This window comes from Schistocerca cancellata, chromosome 4, assembly GCF_023864275.1.
Source record: "Schistocerca cancellata isolate TAMUIC-IGC-003103 chromosome 4, iqSchCanc2.1, whole genome shotgun sequence".
Taxonomy (NCBI): Eukaryota; Metazoa; Arthropoda; class Insecta; order Orthoptera; family Acrididae; genus Schistocerca; species Schistocerca cancellata.
In genome coordinates this window covers 715971667-715991763 of record NC_064629.1, presented here as the reverse complement: position 1 = coordinate 715991763, position 20097 = coordinate 715971667, and the positions used below count along the sequence as shown (strand labels likewise).

The 20097-nt window shown below is 37.7% G+C and overlaps 1 protein-coding gene across 2 annotated transcripts in view; it reads right to left on the bottom strand.

The window, feature by feature from the left end:
* Positions 1-3323: 3323 nt before the first annotated feature.
* Positions 3324-20097, bottom strand: part of LOC126183729 (uncharacterized) — a 345488-nt gene continuing 328714 nt past the window's right edge. For both annotated transcript variants that reach the window (XM_049925934.1, XM_049925933.1), the window contains exons 2-3: positions 15373-15433; positions 3324-6845 (exon numbers count right to left, since the gene is read on the bottom strand). In XM_049925934.1, the coding sequence (XP_049781891.1) occupies positions 3970-6819 (2850 nt within the window). In that variant the 5' untranslated portion in view covers positions 6820-6845; positions 15373-15433 and the 3' untranslated portion in view covers positions 3324-3969. The remainder of the gene's footprint in view (positions 6846-15372; positions 15434-20097) is intronic.

Here is a 20097-nt window from a genome sequence, read left to right as displayed (position 1 = left end):
TTGTGTGTTAAGAAAGAAATAAGAAAAACAGTTGCAAGAACTAAGTTATTATGATCAAGATATGAAAAATGTTTGATTCTTGATATTGATACTTAGATACTTGCATGCACACTGAACATGGATTACATTTGAACTATGAGAGTAAACTTTTTTTTGTGTGTGAAAAATTACAAAGATTGATTACAGAAAAGATTGAACTGAGTAGTTTAATATGTGAAAATAGTTCAACAGCGAGTGAACTTTTTTAGTGCAAATCAGCCTTCAGTGTGCACACAAAAAAGCAAAACACCACAGACAGAACTAAAAATGATGAAAAATTTAAAATAATGTTCCAGAATATCCAGTACACCACAAAGTAAATAGAACAAGTTGATGAATTTCTAGGAGAGAGTAAACCTTACTTATATATTGTGAATCAACCTGGATGCAAGATGAAAGAGATTCATAGTTTTAACTTCAATAATTACAAATCTGTGAGTAAGATGTACAAGGGTGGTGGTGCAGGCACGATGCTAGAAATAACAACCAGTGTGAAAACACTGATCACATTCGTGAACTCACTGTGGAGATGTCCTTTGAATCACCAGCAATAAAAATAAAGACAGGCAAAATCAACTTCATAATCGTAAGCCTATATAGATCACCAAATAGTGGTGTAGATGACTTACAACTATTAACAAACAAAAAGCAGATTATAATAATAGGAGAAGTCAACATAGACTCTTTAAACTATAATGTAAATTATCTTTGGTATTCTGACTTGTTACATGGCTACAGCCATATCCATATAAATTTGTTACCAATGATAATAACACCTGACCCACAATCTGGCACTAACTGTGTTGTAACTTGAGGAGGACATTGCACGCAGAGACTGGTACAAGATAAACAAATCAGCTGATATTAATGAAAAGTACAGCCAGTTCTATGAAATTTTTTTACCACAGTTTTAATTAGACGTGTCTAGTAATAAACAAACTAGGGAAATCAAAGTACACAAAGAATCTTAAAATTGAGCCAGAAATCCACAAATAAAAGGAAAATACGAAAGACCTATATGTGCTGTTCATAGATACGAAATACCAGTACTTTCTAACAAGGTACATAAACACCAGAAAACATACAAGAAATCCCTGGAGATTCTAGAAGCACAATATTATGCTGAACAGATAAGTGACTCCAGCAATGTTAATGAAACGGCTTAGAATATAGTAAGCAAAGAATGTGAAAATAAAGAGAATCCAAGATGCAGTAATATAGCACTAGAAGGAAATTGGTGAGTGAGCGAAAGACAGTGTGCGAGGCCTTCATAAAACATTTTGATAAGAGAAGTAAAGAAGAAACTGAACCACACTACAAATAAACTCAGTAAAAATGAGTAATTCAAATAACTAGGAGCATGGGCTTCAAAAAGGAAGATCCACAAAGACCACAGTAGCAACTTTTATTCATGAACTGTTAAACAGACTGGACAAAGGAAACAAAGTCATTGTGACTTTCCTTGATTTGTCTAAGGCTTTCAATTCTATGAATGTTGCAGTACAATTATCCAAATTAGAAACTTATGGCCTAAGAGGAGTAGCACTAAAGTACTTCAGTCTGTGTCAGCAAGATACAAGACCATGTACTAAACTGTCGCAACAATGAAAGTAAAAATCTTAACAGTAAAATCAGCATACAAAACTCTTAACTGCGGAATTCCCCAATGAAGTATTCTTGGACGATTTTTGTTTATTGTATATATTAATGACATAAGCTGAAAACCTCAAAACTAGTGAATTATGATGATAACACAGCATTTATTAGCTGGGGTCGTACTGAGCAGCTAGCGTCATAAAGCAATAAAGAGAACTCTGTACTGATCATGGAATATCCAACAATAAGCAAACTTACATCGAATAAGGACAAGACCGTTGTAATGAAGTTCTAGTTAAATTATAACCAATTTCATACTGAATCACTTTCTCCTGTTGAAACATCTGTTAAATATAAGTTTTTCGGCGTTGTGATTGACAAACATCTTACATGGACTTACACAAGTGTACTGTGATTAATTCGCTTGCATTTGCAATATGGGATTGAAATTTGGGGAGGAGCCCTCAAAGTGTACATGAGCAGGAAATTCAGGCTTTGAAATAGATCAGTTATGATAATTCCCAACATAAGTAAATGTGAATTATGTAGAGACTACTTTAAAAATTATAATTTACTGACTGTTCATTCACTGTATGTTCTTAAGACAATTATGTTTATACAAGAGAATGATTAACTGAATGTAATGGATAGAGACATCCATAATTGGATAGTGTTATGCATCAAATGACCAAGTATGATTTTGTATTTTTTCAGATTTTTGCATCCAGTCGTGTGTTAAGGTGTAAACTATACACAAAAAAATTGTTTGACATCAGTGTGGTCGATTTTTTGACAGGAAGTTAATCTGAACTAAGTACCGAACACTTCACCTCAACTATTAAATTTTGCATCAGTTGGCTAACTGCACAATCCTATGGTTTTATTTTGCATCCGATGGCTATGGGGCAAATGAGCACTGCTTGGTCACATGATGCATTGATGTTTTGCCTGCAGTAAATGTATCAAAATAAGAAATTTCTGTTGTTAGCTGAGGCACGTCGTCGTCCCCCTCCTCCTCCTCCTCCTCCTCCTCACCACCATCTCAGCCTTTTCCCACGTCATGTGGGCTCGGAGTTGCTTTGCTGCATCCTACTCTTCCATAAATGCCTATCCAGTGCTTCTCCTCTGAGCCATCCTTTCTCCCGTAGGTCCCCTGTTACCTTGTTTTTCCATCTCAGTTTCAGTCTTCCTCTTTTCCTTGATCCTTCGATTCCCAGGTCTTCTCCCTAAATAGTACTCCCCTCTTCTCTGCACATGTCCATACCATCTTAGCCTACTTTCTTGGATCTTCTTCCCTATTGGCCCCACTTTCACTGTTTCCCTGATGTACTCATTTTTATCTATTCTTTTGCATCACCCCACTCATCCATCCACCTTGACATTCTCATTTCTGCCAGTTCCATCTTTTTCTCTTGGGCTTTTGTAATTGGCCAAGTTTCTGCACCATACAGCACCACAGGCCTCACCACAGACTTGTAAAGCTTTCCTTTCATTCTGCAGCTAACCTTCTTATCATAGTACTCCACTCAGTTTCCTCCAGTTCATCCATCCACTATTTATCCTGTGTTGTATTTCAGCCTCCTGTCTACATTTTAAATTTCTAGAACCTTTGTGAAAGTCAAAGCTTTTACTATAATTTCATTTCTAAAAAAATTGTAAAGATTTTATTTAAGTTAAATGTGTGCAATAATTTTGTAGGTTGTAATAGGTATCAAGTACTGATATATTCAAATAAGGCATACAAATATTCAGAATCAATGTTAGTAGCAATGTTCATGTGTCAGTACAATACATACATCTTCAAATTCACTATAATGTATTATTTGTTGTCATAATGTTTTAATTTATAGAAATTTTTTAATTGCATTAGAAAGAATACAGTATTTTCTCACACTGTTAGCATAGCAGATTTATGTTTTGCACATCATGATCCACTACTCCTTTTCACAGCTAGATAATTATTATGTGACATGGGTTAAAGGTCAGAGAGGGGAATGTATTAGGTTATTCACAGACTGCCTTAGAAACACAGACTGTCCACTTGAAACTGTCACAGAATTCTTTATGTCCATTTACAATGTTATCTTTTTCTGCACAACATACACAAACTGGCTTCTGGTCTCTTATGAACTCATTTTGTGGGAAGCATCCCACAACTGTCTTCTGCTCTGATGTGTTGAACTCTTCAACAACCCCTGGTCACCATCATGACTCAAGCTGAGGGATGCTATATTCTTCTGAACACTATGACGTAGTTCTTTGCTGTTATGATGAGAGGATTTCTGCAAACATCTTTTTCTGCTTCAAGAGAATGTTCACAAAAAGTAAGTACATTTAAAATGATGGTATACGCTGCACATGCCAGACACCATCCTCATAAGTTCTTACGTCATAAACTACATTCGTCTCCTCATGTCCACGATATCTTATTAGTCGTACAGTGCATATCAAAGCTTGGACATGGATGATGTCTGGGTCCCGATATAGGCGGTAGTCAGGCCCTGCAAAGCCTGGACCAGAATGCTGCCCTTCAAAGAGCCATGCATAACCATTACTCCGAGCACCAGTATTCTTTTTGGCATCTCCAACGTTTTCTCCATTTCTGTTATCACCCTCCTTGGTGGCACCAGCATCCCCATTGTCTTCATTACTGTGGTCTTGAGTAGATTCAGCAGTGTTGTCCCCAACACCATCTTCATTTCTGTTGCCACCGTAACCCATGTCACCATCAATGTCCTGATTTCCATTGCATGCAGTATTGTTGACTCCATGAGTGTCATCTCTACAGTCAACAACAGGACCAATACTGGCTGCATTACTAGCAGCATCCTCAGCAATGACATTCCCAGTGCTGTCGTTGTAATGTTCATACTGTGCCTCTAATCCCAGATCTTCCTTATGTGATACACTTCCTGTGTGGTTAATTAGATCTGAGACCTCATCAATGTTACACTCAACCTCAACCATATTTTCATATCTATCTGTCTCATCCCCTTCAGGACCAAATCCAGCAGCATCAGATTCTGTCCCATTTTGCGAGTACTGTTTTTCAGACAACTCTGATTCACTGTCACTTTCTGAGGTTTCAACTTCTTCCTTTATTTCAATCTCTTCCATAGAGAGACAGACGGAGTCAAAAGTATTCTGTTCACCATCTTGTTCTCGTTCTGCACTCCCACACATTAAATTACTCTTGGAGCTGGAACACCCTGTTCTATCATCCACTCCATCATTTACATTATTCTGATCAGAAACTACAGTATCCACTTCATGTAGGTCCAGGATTTCTTTTGCGCCTCCAGTGGGTGAAGAACTAGTACTAACAAATGTCCCAGCAGCTGACACCATGATTATGGGCTCAACTGATGACGACGTTGCACCATATTCTGATGCTGACTTTGAGACATTGTCTTCTGTTATACATGTTATTGTGCTGGTACTCTCTTTTGTGTTTGCTTCCAGTTGGGCTGTTTCTCTGATACTTGCTTCAATATGTGCATTATCAGTGCTACCTACTGGTGATGGTGTGTCGTTTGTCTCTTCAGTGAGAGAAGTGCTGTGTGATGTGCTTATGCAGGTCTCAGCAGGCGACAATATGTGTCTGGATTTCGTTGTTAATGTTGTGGCATCACACTGAGGTGCAGACTCAGATATACTACCTCCTTCTACACTGGCTTCTGTATTGGTCTTCTCTTTTATGCTTGCTTCTAGATGGAATCTTCCCATTAAATTCCCATTTGATTGCGTGCCTGCTGCTGCTGGCTGTACTGCATCACCATTGGATAGTGAAACCACATTTAATTCTGCAGACAGTCTACTTTTTAATGCATTCATAATATTAATGCTATATAGTAAACACCCAATAGGTGAATGGCATGTGCAGCTGGACACCAAGTGAGAAACGCCAGCTACCATATGCTCAAAATTATGGTCACTTAATGTACCACCAACTCTATTAGCACATTTCTGCAGATGTGCTGCCACATCCTGAAGTAAACGTGCAAACAAATCAACAGTTTTTCGAAAAGTGTCACCCAACTGTAACTGAGGAGGCGCTGATGCTGACCGTCGACGCAAGTTTGGGTGCATTTCTGAATGTGTAAGTGCATGTGCAGGTTGTGAAGCTGCACTGTCTCTCATCTGCAAAGGTGCTGTGGCTACAGAACATGAAGTTGGTGTGACTGACCTCCTACTACTGTGGCTGTTAATAATCTCTCTGTTTCTGGATGACTGGCCATCTTTAAATACTTCACTCGTCATCTTGAGAGTTGTGATAGTTTCAGAGCTTGTACTGCTGTGCTCTGTAGTTAGTGGTCTGCCTCCATACTGATAATCAGCATCTTTTACTTTGCTGTGAGAAGCACCCACAACAGTTTTTCTTTTTTGGGTACGACTGGCTGATCTATTTACATCACTATTTCTGATGCTCTTCTCCATATGTTTGTTATGTTTTGCCTTCAAGCCATCACTTGCAACTCTTATTTCATTTCCACTGTTGTTATCTTTTCCTACACAACATGTACAAACTGGCTTCTTATATATTTTACGGCGTTCTCGGCGAAATTCTGAACTCATTTTGTGGGAAGCATCCCACAACTGTCTTCTGCTCTGATGGGTCGAACTCTCCAACAACCCCTGGTCATCATCATGACTCAAGCTGAGCGATGCTACATTCTTCTGATCACTATTATGTAGTTCTTTGCCGTCATGATGAGTAGATTTCTGCAAACATCTTTCACTGCTTCGAGAGTCCATGCTTCCTGTTGTCGAGCTCTCTTGATTTTCTGTGCTGCAACCATTTGAACTCTTAGTAGTTATTTTGACATCTCTGACAGAGTAATTACTGACGCATTTCTTTTTATTGCGATTTGCAACTTTAGCCTGTATACGCTTCTCCACATCAAATGGCTCTAGCACCACTGACACTGTTTTATTTAGAACATTTGCAAGCTGGTCATGTTCGGATTCTTCCTGGTAGTTAGTCGCTGCCTTCTTACTGCTACATGTAACATCAGAATGCCTTCTTTTCCTGCTGTTTTTGGTCAATTCTAAAAAACTTCTGTTAGAATTTGTATTATCATGCTGTGCACTTTGACTGATGTCTGATGCACATCCTCTTGATTCATTCGTACTCTTGAGTGAACAGCTTTCCCCTCTGCCTCTGCTACTAGATCTGGTTTTCATGCTGGCTATTCACTCTCCGGCAGATACTGTAAAGGCAAATTAAATACCAGATTACCATGTGAGCCAGAAGCACTATTAACAAACAAATCTTAAAACAACTGCAACATATTTCAGTTAAAAAAAAAGAAATAAATAATAATAAACCCTCATGGAATATGCACAAAATGCCAGGAATTTTTACAATCAAAAAGATGTCACATTCATCACAACCAACCAAGTTTAACAGAACCATGAAATTGTCAAACTAATAATTAGTGATTCAGAAAAACTCTGCAACGCCCCCCCCCCCCGCATGCCTTTTCACTTTTCAGTGTATTTGTAATACTCCTGTACTCTGATCAGTAAGAAACATGGAGTGATAGTTCACATATGTACATACACAGGGTGTCCCAAGAGGAATGGTCAATAGTCAGGGAAACGAAAGGAACAATCGTTTGTAGCACAAAGTTGCATATGTACATATGCCCTATTCCAAATGGTTTCGTAGATAGCACACATTTAATGTGTACTGTTATTTATTTTGTATATTATTCAATACATTGTCAAGGTTAAACATGCACATGCACAACAGTTAGTAATAAAAACAATATTTGATTTAAAAGTATCAACTGAAAAATAACATTTTTAACACATTCACCTCTATTTACCATAGATGTCTGTTTACAGCTGTTGTACAATTCACAATAAATATTTGGATACTGCACCAACTTCAATGAATTTGTGCATTTTTAGGAAAATGGATTATTTTGTTTGTCCGAGTGCCTCTACACATTGAGAGCATCAATGTCCACGATTAAGACCACGCAGTTCATCTTCCATATTCATCATTTGTTTGTTCTCCTCCAACTTCATCCAAGCCCATAAACAAAACTCTAATGTTGCAAGGTCTGGTGACCTTGGTGGCCAGTTAATTCTTCTACCTCTACCAGTTCCGCTATTCAGGTAAGTGTGGTTGGGATGTTCCCTAACATGTCAGGAGGGGCCCCCATCATGCTGGAAGTACACTGCAGTCCATGTGGCTTAAGGAACAAAGGAATCAAATTTCCAAAAAATGCAAGTAATTCTGTCCCATAATTCACTCTTCTAAAATGACTGGACCTATCAACAGATTACCAGTCATGCCACATCAAGCACTGATTAAAAAATAAAGCTGGATATTGGTTTCCGCAGTAGCATATGGATTTTCCTGTGAACATCAATGATTATTATGCATGTTGTTGATTCCATAGCACATAAATGTGGCTTCACCAGTGAACAGTATTAATGGTCAGTTGATATTTAACCAGTAACTAAATTCAAGTTGTGTGGCACTGAACGAATGTGAAGAATGTGGACATAAGTTTTCCACATCTAATTTCACCAAATGAGTGTTTGTGGGTCACAGATACGTGCAAAAAGCTGTCATGTGCTGGCAGTAGGACTACACTGCACCATTTCAACAATGTGTTGCTGTTCCTGCACAGGTTGTTGAACTACATGGTCAGAAGAATAATTACTGGAAGAATACCTGTTTCACGCAATACGGTGAAAACTCTCTACAATCAGGAATGTGACTGGTTAGAAAGTGCTGCCTGTACTCTTCAACAGTAGCAGGAGCACTACCAATGCAAATGTCATAAATGTACACCGTATCTGCATATTCTTCTTGTAGCCATGTCAGTGAAGCAAAATTAGGCAAAAAAATTGTGCAGTCACAATTTTTTGTACAGTAGTAGGAGGAAGTGACATGAACAACGTCCCAAAAATTGTGACCAGTGTGGTGTGAGTGTGGGGATGAAGGGGCGTTTAAAGGTCACGTTTTCATGGTTCTCTTGAATATCTCAAAAATTGCAATTTCTAGCAAAAATATTTCCCAGTATGAATTTAAACTACATTAAATTTCCTACATGAAAGGTATTCATTTTTTCTCTAGGACTGATAATTACCACATTACAGGGGATGGAAAAATAGCAATTATTAAAAACAGTGTCTTAACTACATACAATTATATTAAGGGATAATCTGTGATACGAGGGTGTGATGAATTGAAGGGCTGCGCAGAGAGGGAGGGGGGGAGGGGAGAGGGGGAGTATGGGGGCTGGAGGGTGAATGCATGATGGATGAGGCAGGTCACCAGATCGTGGTCATGCACTTCCCTCCTTTCTAGGTCTGCCAACTGAACAGCGAGTGGACGAGTCCCAACTCTCTATCTCTCTATCCCACTATGTCACTACATGGAATACAGATATGACTCTCTAATAATAGTAACACAAGAAATATATATGGGCAGACTGTATGTAAATCTCTGCATACTGTTCTACACTGCTACAGGGAAATTGATTCTTTTTCACCCTCTATGACACTGTAGCATTCTGCAGGCAAAGGCAACAACCCCACCCAAGCACGGCTTGCTTTTCAGTTTACAGACGGACTATACCTCCCCCAGCATTTCCACTATGTGATCAAAAGTATCCTGACACCTGGCTGAAAATGACTTACAAGTTCATGGCACCCTTCATCAGTAATGCTGGAATTCAATATGGTGTTGACCCATCCTTAGCCTTGATGACAGCTTCCACTCCTGCAGGCGTATGTTCAATCAGGTGCTAGAAGGTTTCTTGGGGAATGGCAGCCCATTCTTCACAGAGTGCTGCACTAAGGAGAGGTATTGATGTCAGTTGGTGAGGCCCGGCACAAAGTCAGCATTCCAAAACATCGCAAAGGTGTTCTATAGGATTCAGGTCAAGACTCTGCGCAGGCTAGTCCATTACAGGGATGTTATTCTCATGTAACCACTTTGCCACAGGCCGTGCATTATGATCAGGTGCTCAATCCTGTTGAAAGATGCAATCGCCTTAACAGAATTGCAAGAAGGTGCTTAAAACATCATTGTAGGCATGTGCTGTGATAGTGCCATGCAAAACAACAATGGGTGCAAGCCTCCCTCCATGAAAAACATGACCACACCATAACACCACTGCCTCCGAATTTTATTGTTGGCACTACAGATGCTGGCGGATGGATGTTCACTGGGCATTCACCATACCCACACCCTGCCATCGGATCGCTATAGTATGTACCACGATTTGTCACTCCACACAATGTTTTTCCACTGTTCAGTCATCCAGTGTTTATGCTCCTTACACCAAGCGAGGCATTGTTTGGCATTTACTGCCATGATGTGTGGCTTATCAGCAGTCATTCGATTATGAAATCCAAGTTTTCTTACCTCCTGCCTAACTGTCGTAGTACTTGCAGTGGATCCAGGTGCAGTTTGTGTGATGGTCTGAATAGATGTCTGCCTATTACACATTACAACACTCTTCAACTGTTGGCGGTCTCTGTCAGTCAACAGACAAGGTCGGCCTGTACGCTTTTGTGCTGTATGCATCTCTTCATATTTCCACTTCACTATCACATCAGAAACAGTGGACCTAGGGATGTTTAGGAGTGTGGAAATCTCTTGTACAGACATATGACAAGTGACACCCAATCAACTGACCACGTTTGAAGTCAGTGAGATCCGCGGAGTGTCCCATTCTGCTCTCTCACAATGTCTAATGATTACTGAGGTCATTGATATGGAGTACCTGGCAGCACAATGCACCTAATATGAAAAATGTATGTTTTTGGGTTGTCCGGATACTTTTGATCATGTAGTGCATATGAGCAGGCAAAATAACTTCACTGGGCCCATGTTTATAGAGTTATTTTCAGTTTTATTACACGAGTATTTATTTGCAATTGTTAAGTGAGCTATTATGTCAAAAAGGTCCACAGCTAGAGCTATCAACTGTGTACACATCAAAGAACCTATCCTAGCTGTAGCATGCTGGCAATGTGTGTTTGACAATGTTGATTTAATTGTTTCTGCTATCAATGAGGAAGACTTTTCAGAGCATGAGGAGTATCAAATGCACCCCCTCAGCCTCGGCTCTTCTAGCATCTGATGAGGCCCAGAGGCTCAAACTGCCTCCTTCTGCAACACAAGTATGTCACCTGAATGTTATGGAACTTCAGAGATTTCAACACAAGTCAAGCAATGCATTATGGCACATTACTGTCCTAAATTTGAATGTAACTCCTTTTCCATCAGAGATATGGACACCCACCCTGCAAGATATACTGTGGATATATGGTAAGTGGCTCCAGTCACTGCAGCCCACTCTATTACAAGTGCTAGATATACCAGTAACACACAAAGTTGAGGGAAGTGCAGTAACTTTCTGGTCAATCATTAATTCACCAGCAAGTGGCTACAACATAGTTACACAACTTTAGAATATGTTGCCAACAACAAGCAGTAGCAAGATACCACATTTACCAACCCAGTCTCTTTCCCACTAGCACCACATATGCCAATGACAACATCATACTTACAAATGAAGCATTTCTCAGCCACTGTTTATAGGAATCCATTTTACATAAAAGCTCACTTAACAACTGCAATTAAGTACTCACTCAATGAACTGAAAATACCTCCACTATATAAACACAACATCAGTGAAGTTACTTTGTCTACTTACATAAGGGAACCACAGATGAAACACTGGGGAGGTACAGTCTGTCTGTAAACTGAAAAGCAAGCAGTGCTGGTGGTGAAGGAAGTCACTTTTCTCAGAAGAATCCAGCTTCTCGTAGCCATAATACACAACTTCATACAAACTCAGTAAGGTGTGATAATGGCATCTTTGTTGCCGTAAAGGCTTTCTTGACTAACATCAGCTCACCATGTCTAATCTAAAGGCTAATTAACACCCATGAATGATACAGAGTGCATTTAAAGAAAACCTGATTTGCATCCCCATAGTGTCACTACTAGCGCCACTCTTATGCGACTGGCACAAAATTGCAAACAAACATCACCGTTCAAAAGTAGAAACATGCCTAACAACTTTTGTTTATTTCACACAACCCCTTGCTGGTGTTGCATTTTTTTCTGTCAGTGTATTTATTATATGCTGATTTTAACATTAACCTGAAACTGAAAACGAAGAAAAAATAATAAGATGTACCTGAAAATGAAGAAAAAGGAATAACCTGATAACTGAAAATAGAGAAATAAGAAAACTTTTAAGCAGTTTTATCTGAAAACTATTTTATTCAGACCTTACTAGAAAAACAGAGGTGTTATCTTCCCTGTTTCACATATACTGAAAATTGTGTTACTAAAGGCTATACATGTAAACTTAGGTTTTTCAGATCATGACACACTACTGACACTAATAAATTCTTCTATACTGCAAGTAGTAAAAAATAAAAAGTGGAAATGTAAAAGGCGCTTCAACAAAGAAAAGATGAATATTCTCATACAAATGTTAGCAAAGGAAACATGGGGAAATATAGTTTCAAAACCAACAACCAATAACTCATTCTATGCATTTTTCTCATACTTTTGTGTCACAGTTGTGATGCATTTTCCACAAAAGGAAGAAAAACCCTTACAAAAATCAATGTTGAACAAAGGAAAAATATGCAGTGGATATCATTTACTATCACAGTATCTAGTGAAACTAAAAAACATCTCAATCACCTCAAAAAAGACAACTTCACAGAATATGATAAGACATACAAGAAAATTCGTGGGAAAGTGATTAAAGAAAAGACAATGCACAGTGATGGAGTAGTTCATGACCTGGACCTCACAATACAAAATAAACAAATTCAGAGCATAACTGTAACCTAATTTTTAAGTGTGCATGCTGACAAAAATTTAGACTGTTCATGGCATTGCACCAATGCAATCCTCCTGTAGGAGAAGCTCAACTGTAGATTCATCCCTTCTGTATCCAGTGGCTCAGTACAAAAAAATTGTTACGTTTTTGTGATAACGAACAGTGCATCCCTATATCCCAGATGTTACAAACCAAGATTTAGGTACTGAACAGTTAGTTACTGCAACACAATTAAACAATATATAGTGCTTACAAGATGCACTGAAAAGATTAAAAACAAATACAAACAATAATAACAGAAGTATGTGTGCCAAACAGGGAAATTGAAATACACACACAGGCAATATATTGGTAACAGTTGTGACAAAAAATAATTACAACAGTTGCAGAAGAAGCTGACAGACAACAAATAAATTCTGTAAATTATAATCTAACTTCAGCTGCACTATAAACACCTCTGTGCAGAAAGTCAAGAGAATGTATTCAAGTAATAAACAAAGGAATATAAAAAATGAGTTGTGATGCTTGGTGACATCCACACCATGAGAAATCTGAAAAAATAAATGAATATAATACATCATATATGGCTATAGGAATGATGAAATTGAGTGCACCTTTGACTGAAATAACAAAAAACACTAAACTCACTCAGAGAATTATCTAAGAATGATACTTTCATAATCATGGGTGCAAGTAATGATGAATACTGAAAGGAGGGTAGGCATACTACACAGTGCTTTTCTACACTACTTGATCTTAAAGTGCCCAACATCACTAGTACTAGCATGCCTCACAGATAGGACCTGCAGGATGAATCAGTCATGAATTTGGAGCTTCCAAAAAAAGGTCTATCATAATATAACATTCTTTGAACTTTCCATTTCAGGAGAACTGTTTATGAAACACAGACACACAACAACACTGGGAAGTCATACATTGGCAAAATACTAACAAAATTAATACACACAGATAACCTCATTGAAATAAAAACAACCAGTTTCGACAAAAACCACATTGCGATCAGGCTGAGCAAACCTGAAACACCGAACTCCAAAATTGTTTGTGTTGAAAGTTGTGCAACTACCAAAAAACACAGAAATATAACAGAAGAGACATTTTTAGGTGACAAAACAAAAATGATAGATACAGATACAGAAAAAAAAGATCCACAGGGAGGAAAAAAATTAACCAGAAACATCTGAAGGAAGCTTCTTTCATATGCTTAGGTGAACATTGATAAAGGACTGTATTGTTGCCAGTTTACACGATCCTCCTCATTCTGTACAATATCCTTTGAGCATGGTGAGATACGCATTTTTGTTAGAAGTAACACGAGACACTGCTGTTTAAAATCCTGGGAAAGGAAAACAAAACTTCAAAATGTATACTAAAGAAATAACTTCACTAAAAACAACTACAATTTGCCTGTACAGAACCCCAAATGTGATCTTAGCTTATATTCCTACAGAAACTAAGACAGTGCATTCAATAAGCTTAAAGATAATAAGAAAAATCTAATGGTGTGTGATGATTAATTGAACTTCCAGGAAAACTCAAACAAAAAAATTATAATTGCAGAAAATAATTCCAGGCTAGAACAATAAATACAGGGTTTTGTGCCCATAATGGACAGTGTAATGTTTTCTATACCACAAACCACAATGCAAACAGAATTAACCACAGAAGAATGAATTCTAAGTGAAAAAATATAGATATCTTCAGACAACTGTTAGCTGAGGAAACATGGAATGTAGTATATCAGCATGGCAGAACATGTCAAAAGTCTGACAAATCTGTGGAAATACGTAGTAACTACTATAAAACTGCATTCCCACTGAAGGAACACAGGATATGGTCTAATAATAAAAACAAGTCTAGCTGCAATTAATCTTTCACGGAAAAAAAGAAAATCTATATTGTATTAAGGACACTGTGGATGTGTGATGAATTTCATGCTTACTGCAGAAAATACAAGTAATATTTTAATAGTTGTTACAGAAGCAAAAATGAAGGAAAATGACCTTTACATGCCACAAGACAAAAGCTACATCAAAAGTTGTGAAACAGCAGACAGGTAATGTCACTAACAGAAATGCCAATCTCAAGCTATGTCAAGATGAAGAGAAAATAACTGATACAAAGAATATTGCAAATATCGTCAACAACTATTAATAAACATATGTAGGCAACTAATCAGTAAGATTAACCCAAGTAACCAAAATGCAACAGCAACATCATTCAAGATCAACAACACTGCTACCTCATTACATCTGTACCAAATGAATAAAGAAGAAATTTTTATTGTAATAAAAACTTTAAAAACGAAATTAATGATCATCTAGAGTTGATAGTATACCTGATAAAATAATAAAAAGATGTAGTGGAATCACTGTAAAACCATTGACACATTTATGCAATAGTTTACTGACATCAAGGTCTTCTCTTCCTATCAAAAAAATGTAAAACTGAAACTAATATTTAAAAAAAGGAAAAACAGCGGAAGTTGTCAATTACAGGGCAATTGCCCTATTGTCCTGCTTCTCAAAATTTTTTGAGTAGGTCTTCCACAACAGACTGGCATGCTTTACGCAAAAATATCAAATTCTGTCCATAGCACAAGACAGGTTTAGAATGAACAGCCGACCGGCACTGCTACCTATGAATTTCTGAGTGAAATTTACCAGAAAGTGGACAATGGTGAATATATTATTGGAGGATTCCTTGACTTGTTGAAGGCATTCAGTATTATAGACAATGAGGCACTACTACAGAAATTAAATGAACTAGGCATAAGAGGCACACCTACTGTTGGGTCATATCATACCTTTGCAGACACAAACAAATAGTGAAAATACAACACACTGCATGCAACACAATTACAGACCAACACTCAGCTTACCAAGAGATTAAATATGTTGTTCCCGAGCACCAGTCAGACGTTCCTCCTAAACGTAAATGACCTAAAAACAAACAAATTTCAAAATATTTATCAGTTTGCTGATAACACAAGCTTTGGTTAACTTTTCAGATAATCACTTTGACATTTCCACATAATAAAGCTGTCCTCAACCCAAAGGTTATCTGGAACACTGCAGTGCATTACTAGATATGGTCCCAATGGAAGTGGTATACCCTTGCTTCCTCTGACACTGAGCTGACGTATGCAGACAACTACGCGACAACCCACAGTTTACTGTGGACTCCAAGCCATGGTGAATCTCAACATTTTTCAAACTAATGAATCATTGCCAGATGTGAAAGAAGTAATACGTAATAGGAAAAGGCCCAACTGCAGATTAAAACCTGGACCTTTTGATATTTAATCTGACATCTAGACACTGAGGCACACACTGCTTCCACAGCTCAGAATAAGGAAAATATTGGAATGAGTGTGATAAGTAGTACTTTGCCACAGAAAGAAGGGAAACACACTTGAAACTTTAAGGTGAATTTCATACTATTTATCACGCAGAATAGTATTAGAGGTGGTGGGAGAGGAACTATACAACGGTTTCTCTCCTGTAAAATCAATCAAATATGCCCCACAAAGGAAAGCAACAGGGTGAGTCAGCAGAGTTGTTCAAGATTATCTTCAGGTTCATCTCTGAACAACACTAAAAGAGCACTAAGGATCTATCATCTTGGGAGTGAGCTTTTTTCACACATGATATACAAGTATTTAGCCACTTGTAATGTCCAATTAGTCCTAGAAAATAGGAACAGGAGTAAAGTAATACAATGAAATTGTGTTCAACACCTTCACATAGCCGGCTTTCTGATGTGAAAAGAAGACAGTCTACTGTAAAGGATTCTTTGGGGTCATCATCAATGAAACTAATGAAGTGCAGGAAAATTGCATTACGCAGTTCAGTACTCGTATAGGAAGACATGTATAGAAGTTAGTACCAAATATTCAGCTGTTTTTGATAAATAACTTAAAATATTCTGTTTGCATGTGTGTGGTACTTGTTCATTTATATTCAGTCAGCTGTGCAACTATTAGCAGCAGTATCAGTACTCCAACAGTAATTCACGCATCACCCTAGCCAGTGTTGACTGATACCACCATGCAGCAGCACTACTAGTTAGTTGGTTGCGTGTTCCATTGATCAATCGCATGGTACGGTAGCTGTTATGATGTGGAATGTGTCAAGTGCACAAGAAATGCACATATGAAACAAGATTTTTTTAATATATAGATATTACAATACATAGTTAAAGATTAATATTTCTATTATTTACCCCATTCCCTTAAATGGCACAAAATGCATATACTATATTTATAGATTTATTTATTCCTATTCAAGAATTCATCTATGGTATAGAAGGAGTTGTCAAGGAGATATGATTTCAATTTATTTCTGAAGCTATTACGGCTGTCTGTCGGACATTTTATTTCATCTGGTTATTTGTCAAAAATTTTTAGAGCAGCATATTTTACCCCTTTCTGTGCCAAAGATAAGTTGAGTAAAGGATAGTGAACATCTTTCTTTTTTCTGGTTTATGATCATGAATGTCACTGTTTTCAAACTGGTCTATGTTGCTGAGAACAAATTTCATTAGTGATTAAATGTACTGTGAGGCTGTTATAAGAATTCCCAATCTTTTTAAAAGATGCCTACAAGATGTGCGACTATGAACCCCACACATTATTCTAACCACTTTCTTTTGAGCAGTGAATAATTTTGTCTGAATGTTGAGTTACACCAAAATATTATTCGGTATGACATCAGAGATGAAAGTATGCAAAGTGTGTTAGCTTATGAATTTCTATATCCTCAGAAATTGGCAATTATTCTGATTGCAAAAGTTGCTGAACCTTGCTTTAGAGGAACCAAAATATGAATTTTCCAATTAAGTTTCTCATCTATACATACACCCAAAAACTTAGTATGCTCTACCCTGTCTACTGACTTCTGTTGATGTGTTGTATTTAGTTCAGCTTCCTGTTTCAGATAGGAAGCGAGGTCATTCACATATATCAAGAACAGAAGGGGACCCATGATTGAACCCTGTGGAACACCTAATGTAATTTCACCCCAGTTAGATGAACTGGCAAACTTATTTAAATCACTTGACCCATATAAGGAAACTTTTTGCTTCCTGTTCTGTAGATATGACTTTAACCACTCATATGCTATTCCATTTATACCATAGAATTGTAATTTCTGTAACATAATGTCATGGTTCACACAATCAAATGCTCTGGACAAGTCACAGAAAATTCCTGTTGTTGACATTTCACTATTTACAGACTTTATTATGTGGACAGTGAAATTGTACATTGCTGTCTCAGTGGAACAGCATTTTTGAAATCCAAACTGTGATTTACTAAATATCCCATTACTGTTGAGACGGCTAACCACTCTTGAGTACATTACTTTATCAAAGATTTTTGAAAATGGTGTAAGCAAGGATACTGGCTGATAATTATTGACATCTGTGGTGTCTCCCTTTTTGTAGAGAGGCCTGACAATGGCGTATTTTAACCTGTCTGGTAAAATACCTTGAGTTAGTGATGCATTACATACGTGACATCAGCTGTAATTGCTTTACATTGTTTTCATATCTTATTAGAGATGTCATCTACTCCAACAGAACATTTATTTTTCAAAGATTTAATAATTTTACTTATCTCACAAGGGGCTGTTAGGTGAAACTTAATCTGACAATTTTTTTTCAGAACAGACTCTTCCATGTATTGCCTGGCTTTTTCTTTTGAACTGTTCTCACCCACCAATTTTTTCTCCTACACTTAAGAAATGGTTGTTAAATACATTAGCTACTTGTGTACTGTTGGTTAGGATGGTCTCATTCTCTTTAATAGTACATCTACATCTACATTTATACTCCGCAAGCCACCCAACAGTGTGTGGTGGAGGGTACTTTACGTGCCATTGTCATTGCCTCCCTTTCCTGTTCCAGTCGCATATGGTTCGTGGGAAGAACGACTGCTGGAAAGCATGTGCTGGAATCTCTCTAATTTTACATTCGTGATCTCATCAGGAGGTATAAGTAAGGGGAAGCAATATATTCGATACCTCATCCAGAAATGCACACTCTCGAAACCTGGACAGCAAGCTACACTGCGATGCAGAGCGCCTCTCTTGTCTGCACTTGAGTTTGCTAAACATCTCTGTAACACTATCACACTTACCAAATAACCCTGTGACAAAACACGCCACTCTTCTTTGGATCTTCTCTATCTCCTCTGTCAACCCAACCTGGTACGGATCCCACACTGATGAGCAATACTCAAGTATAGGTTGAACGAGTGTTTTGTAAGCCACCTCCTTTGTTCATGGACTACATTTTCTAAGGACTCTCCCAATGAATCTAAACCTGGCACCCGCCCTACCAACAATTAATTTTATATGATCATTCCACTTCAAATCGTTCCGTACGCATACTCCTAGATATTTTACAGAAGTAACTGCTACCAGTGTTTGTTCTGAAATCATATAATCATACAATAAATGACCCTTCTTTCTACGTATTCGCAATTCATTACATTTGTCTATGTTAAGGGTCAGTTGCCACTCCCTGCACCAAGTGCCTATCCACTGCAGATCTTCCTGCATTTTGATGCAATTTTCTAATACTGCAACTTCTCTGTACACTGCAGCATCATCCGTGAAAAGCCGCATGGAACTTCCGACACTATCTACTCGGTCATTTATATATATTGTGAAAAGCAATGGTCCCACAACACACACCTGTGGCACGCCAGAGGTTACTTTAACGTCTGTAGATGTCTCTCCATTGAGAACAACATGCTGTATTCTGTTTGCTAAAAACCCTTCAATCCAGCCACACAGCTGGTCTGATATTCTGTAGGCTCTTACTCTGTTTATCAGGCAATAGTGTGGAACTGTATCTAACACCTTCCGAAAGCCAAGTAATACTACCAACCCCAGTGATTACTTTTCCTGTCTCTCTTCTAACAACATTCCATATTAATTTGATTTTATTGCTGGAGTTGTTAATTTCTTCTCTAACATACATATTTCTTGATTTCCTTACAACTTTTCTCAGTATGTTACAATAATTTTTATAGTGTAAAACTACTTCTGGATCTTTACTAGTTCTTGCTGTCTCATACAGTTTTCTTTTTCTTTCTGAAGACACTTTAGTGCCTGTAGTAATCCAAGGTTTCTTTGAAAAGCGTGTGATGTTAACATTTAGTAATTTTCTTTGGGAAAAAATGTTCAAAAAGGAATATAAATTTATCAAGAAATATGTTGCATTCATCATTAACATTTGGCTCATTATATACATCTCCCCAATTAACATTTCTTAAGCTCTCTCTGAAGTGCTCTATAGATACCGGGTTGAGCGACCTCACACTTACTTAATGGTTTCCGAACTGTAAACCTTGTTAGGTTTTGTAAATTAATCAGTTGTGAATCATGGTCTGACAATCCATTTACCACAGGAAAAGCATGTGTTTGTTTTACATCCTCATGTACAAATACATTATCTATTAGTGTGCTACTGTCTTGAGCTATATGTGTAGGGGAATTGATAGCTGATTCTAAGTTATAGTTATATATACACTTCTAGTTCACATTTCCTATCAGAATTACTTCAGGGTGTATACACGGACAAGAAAAAATAAATCCTG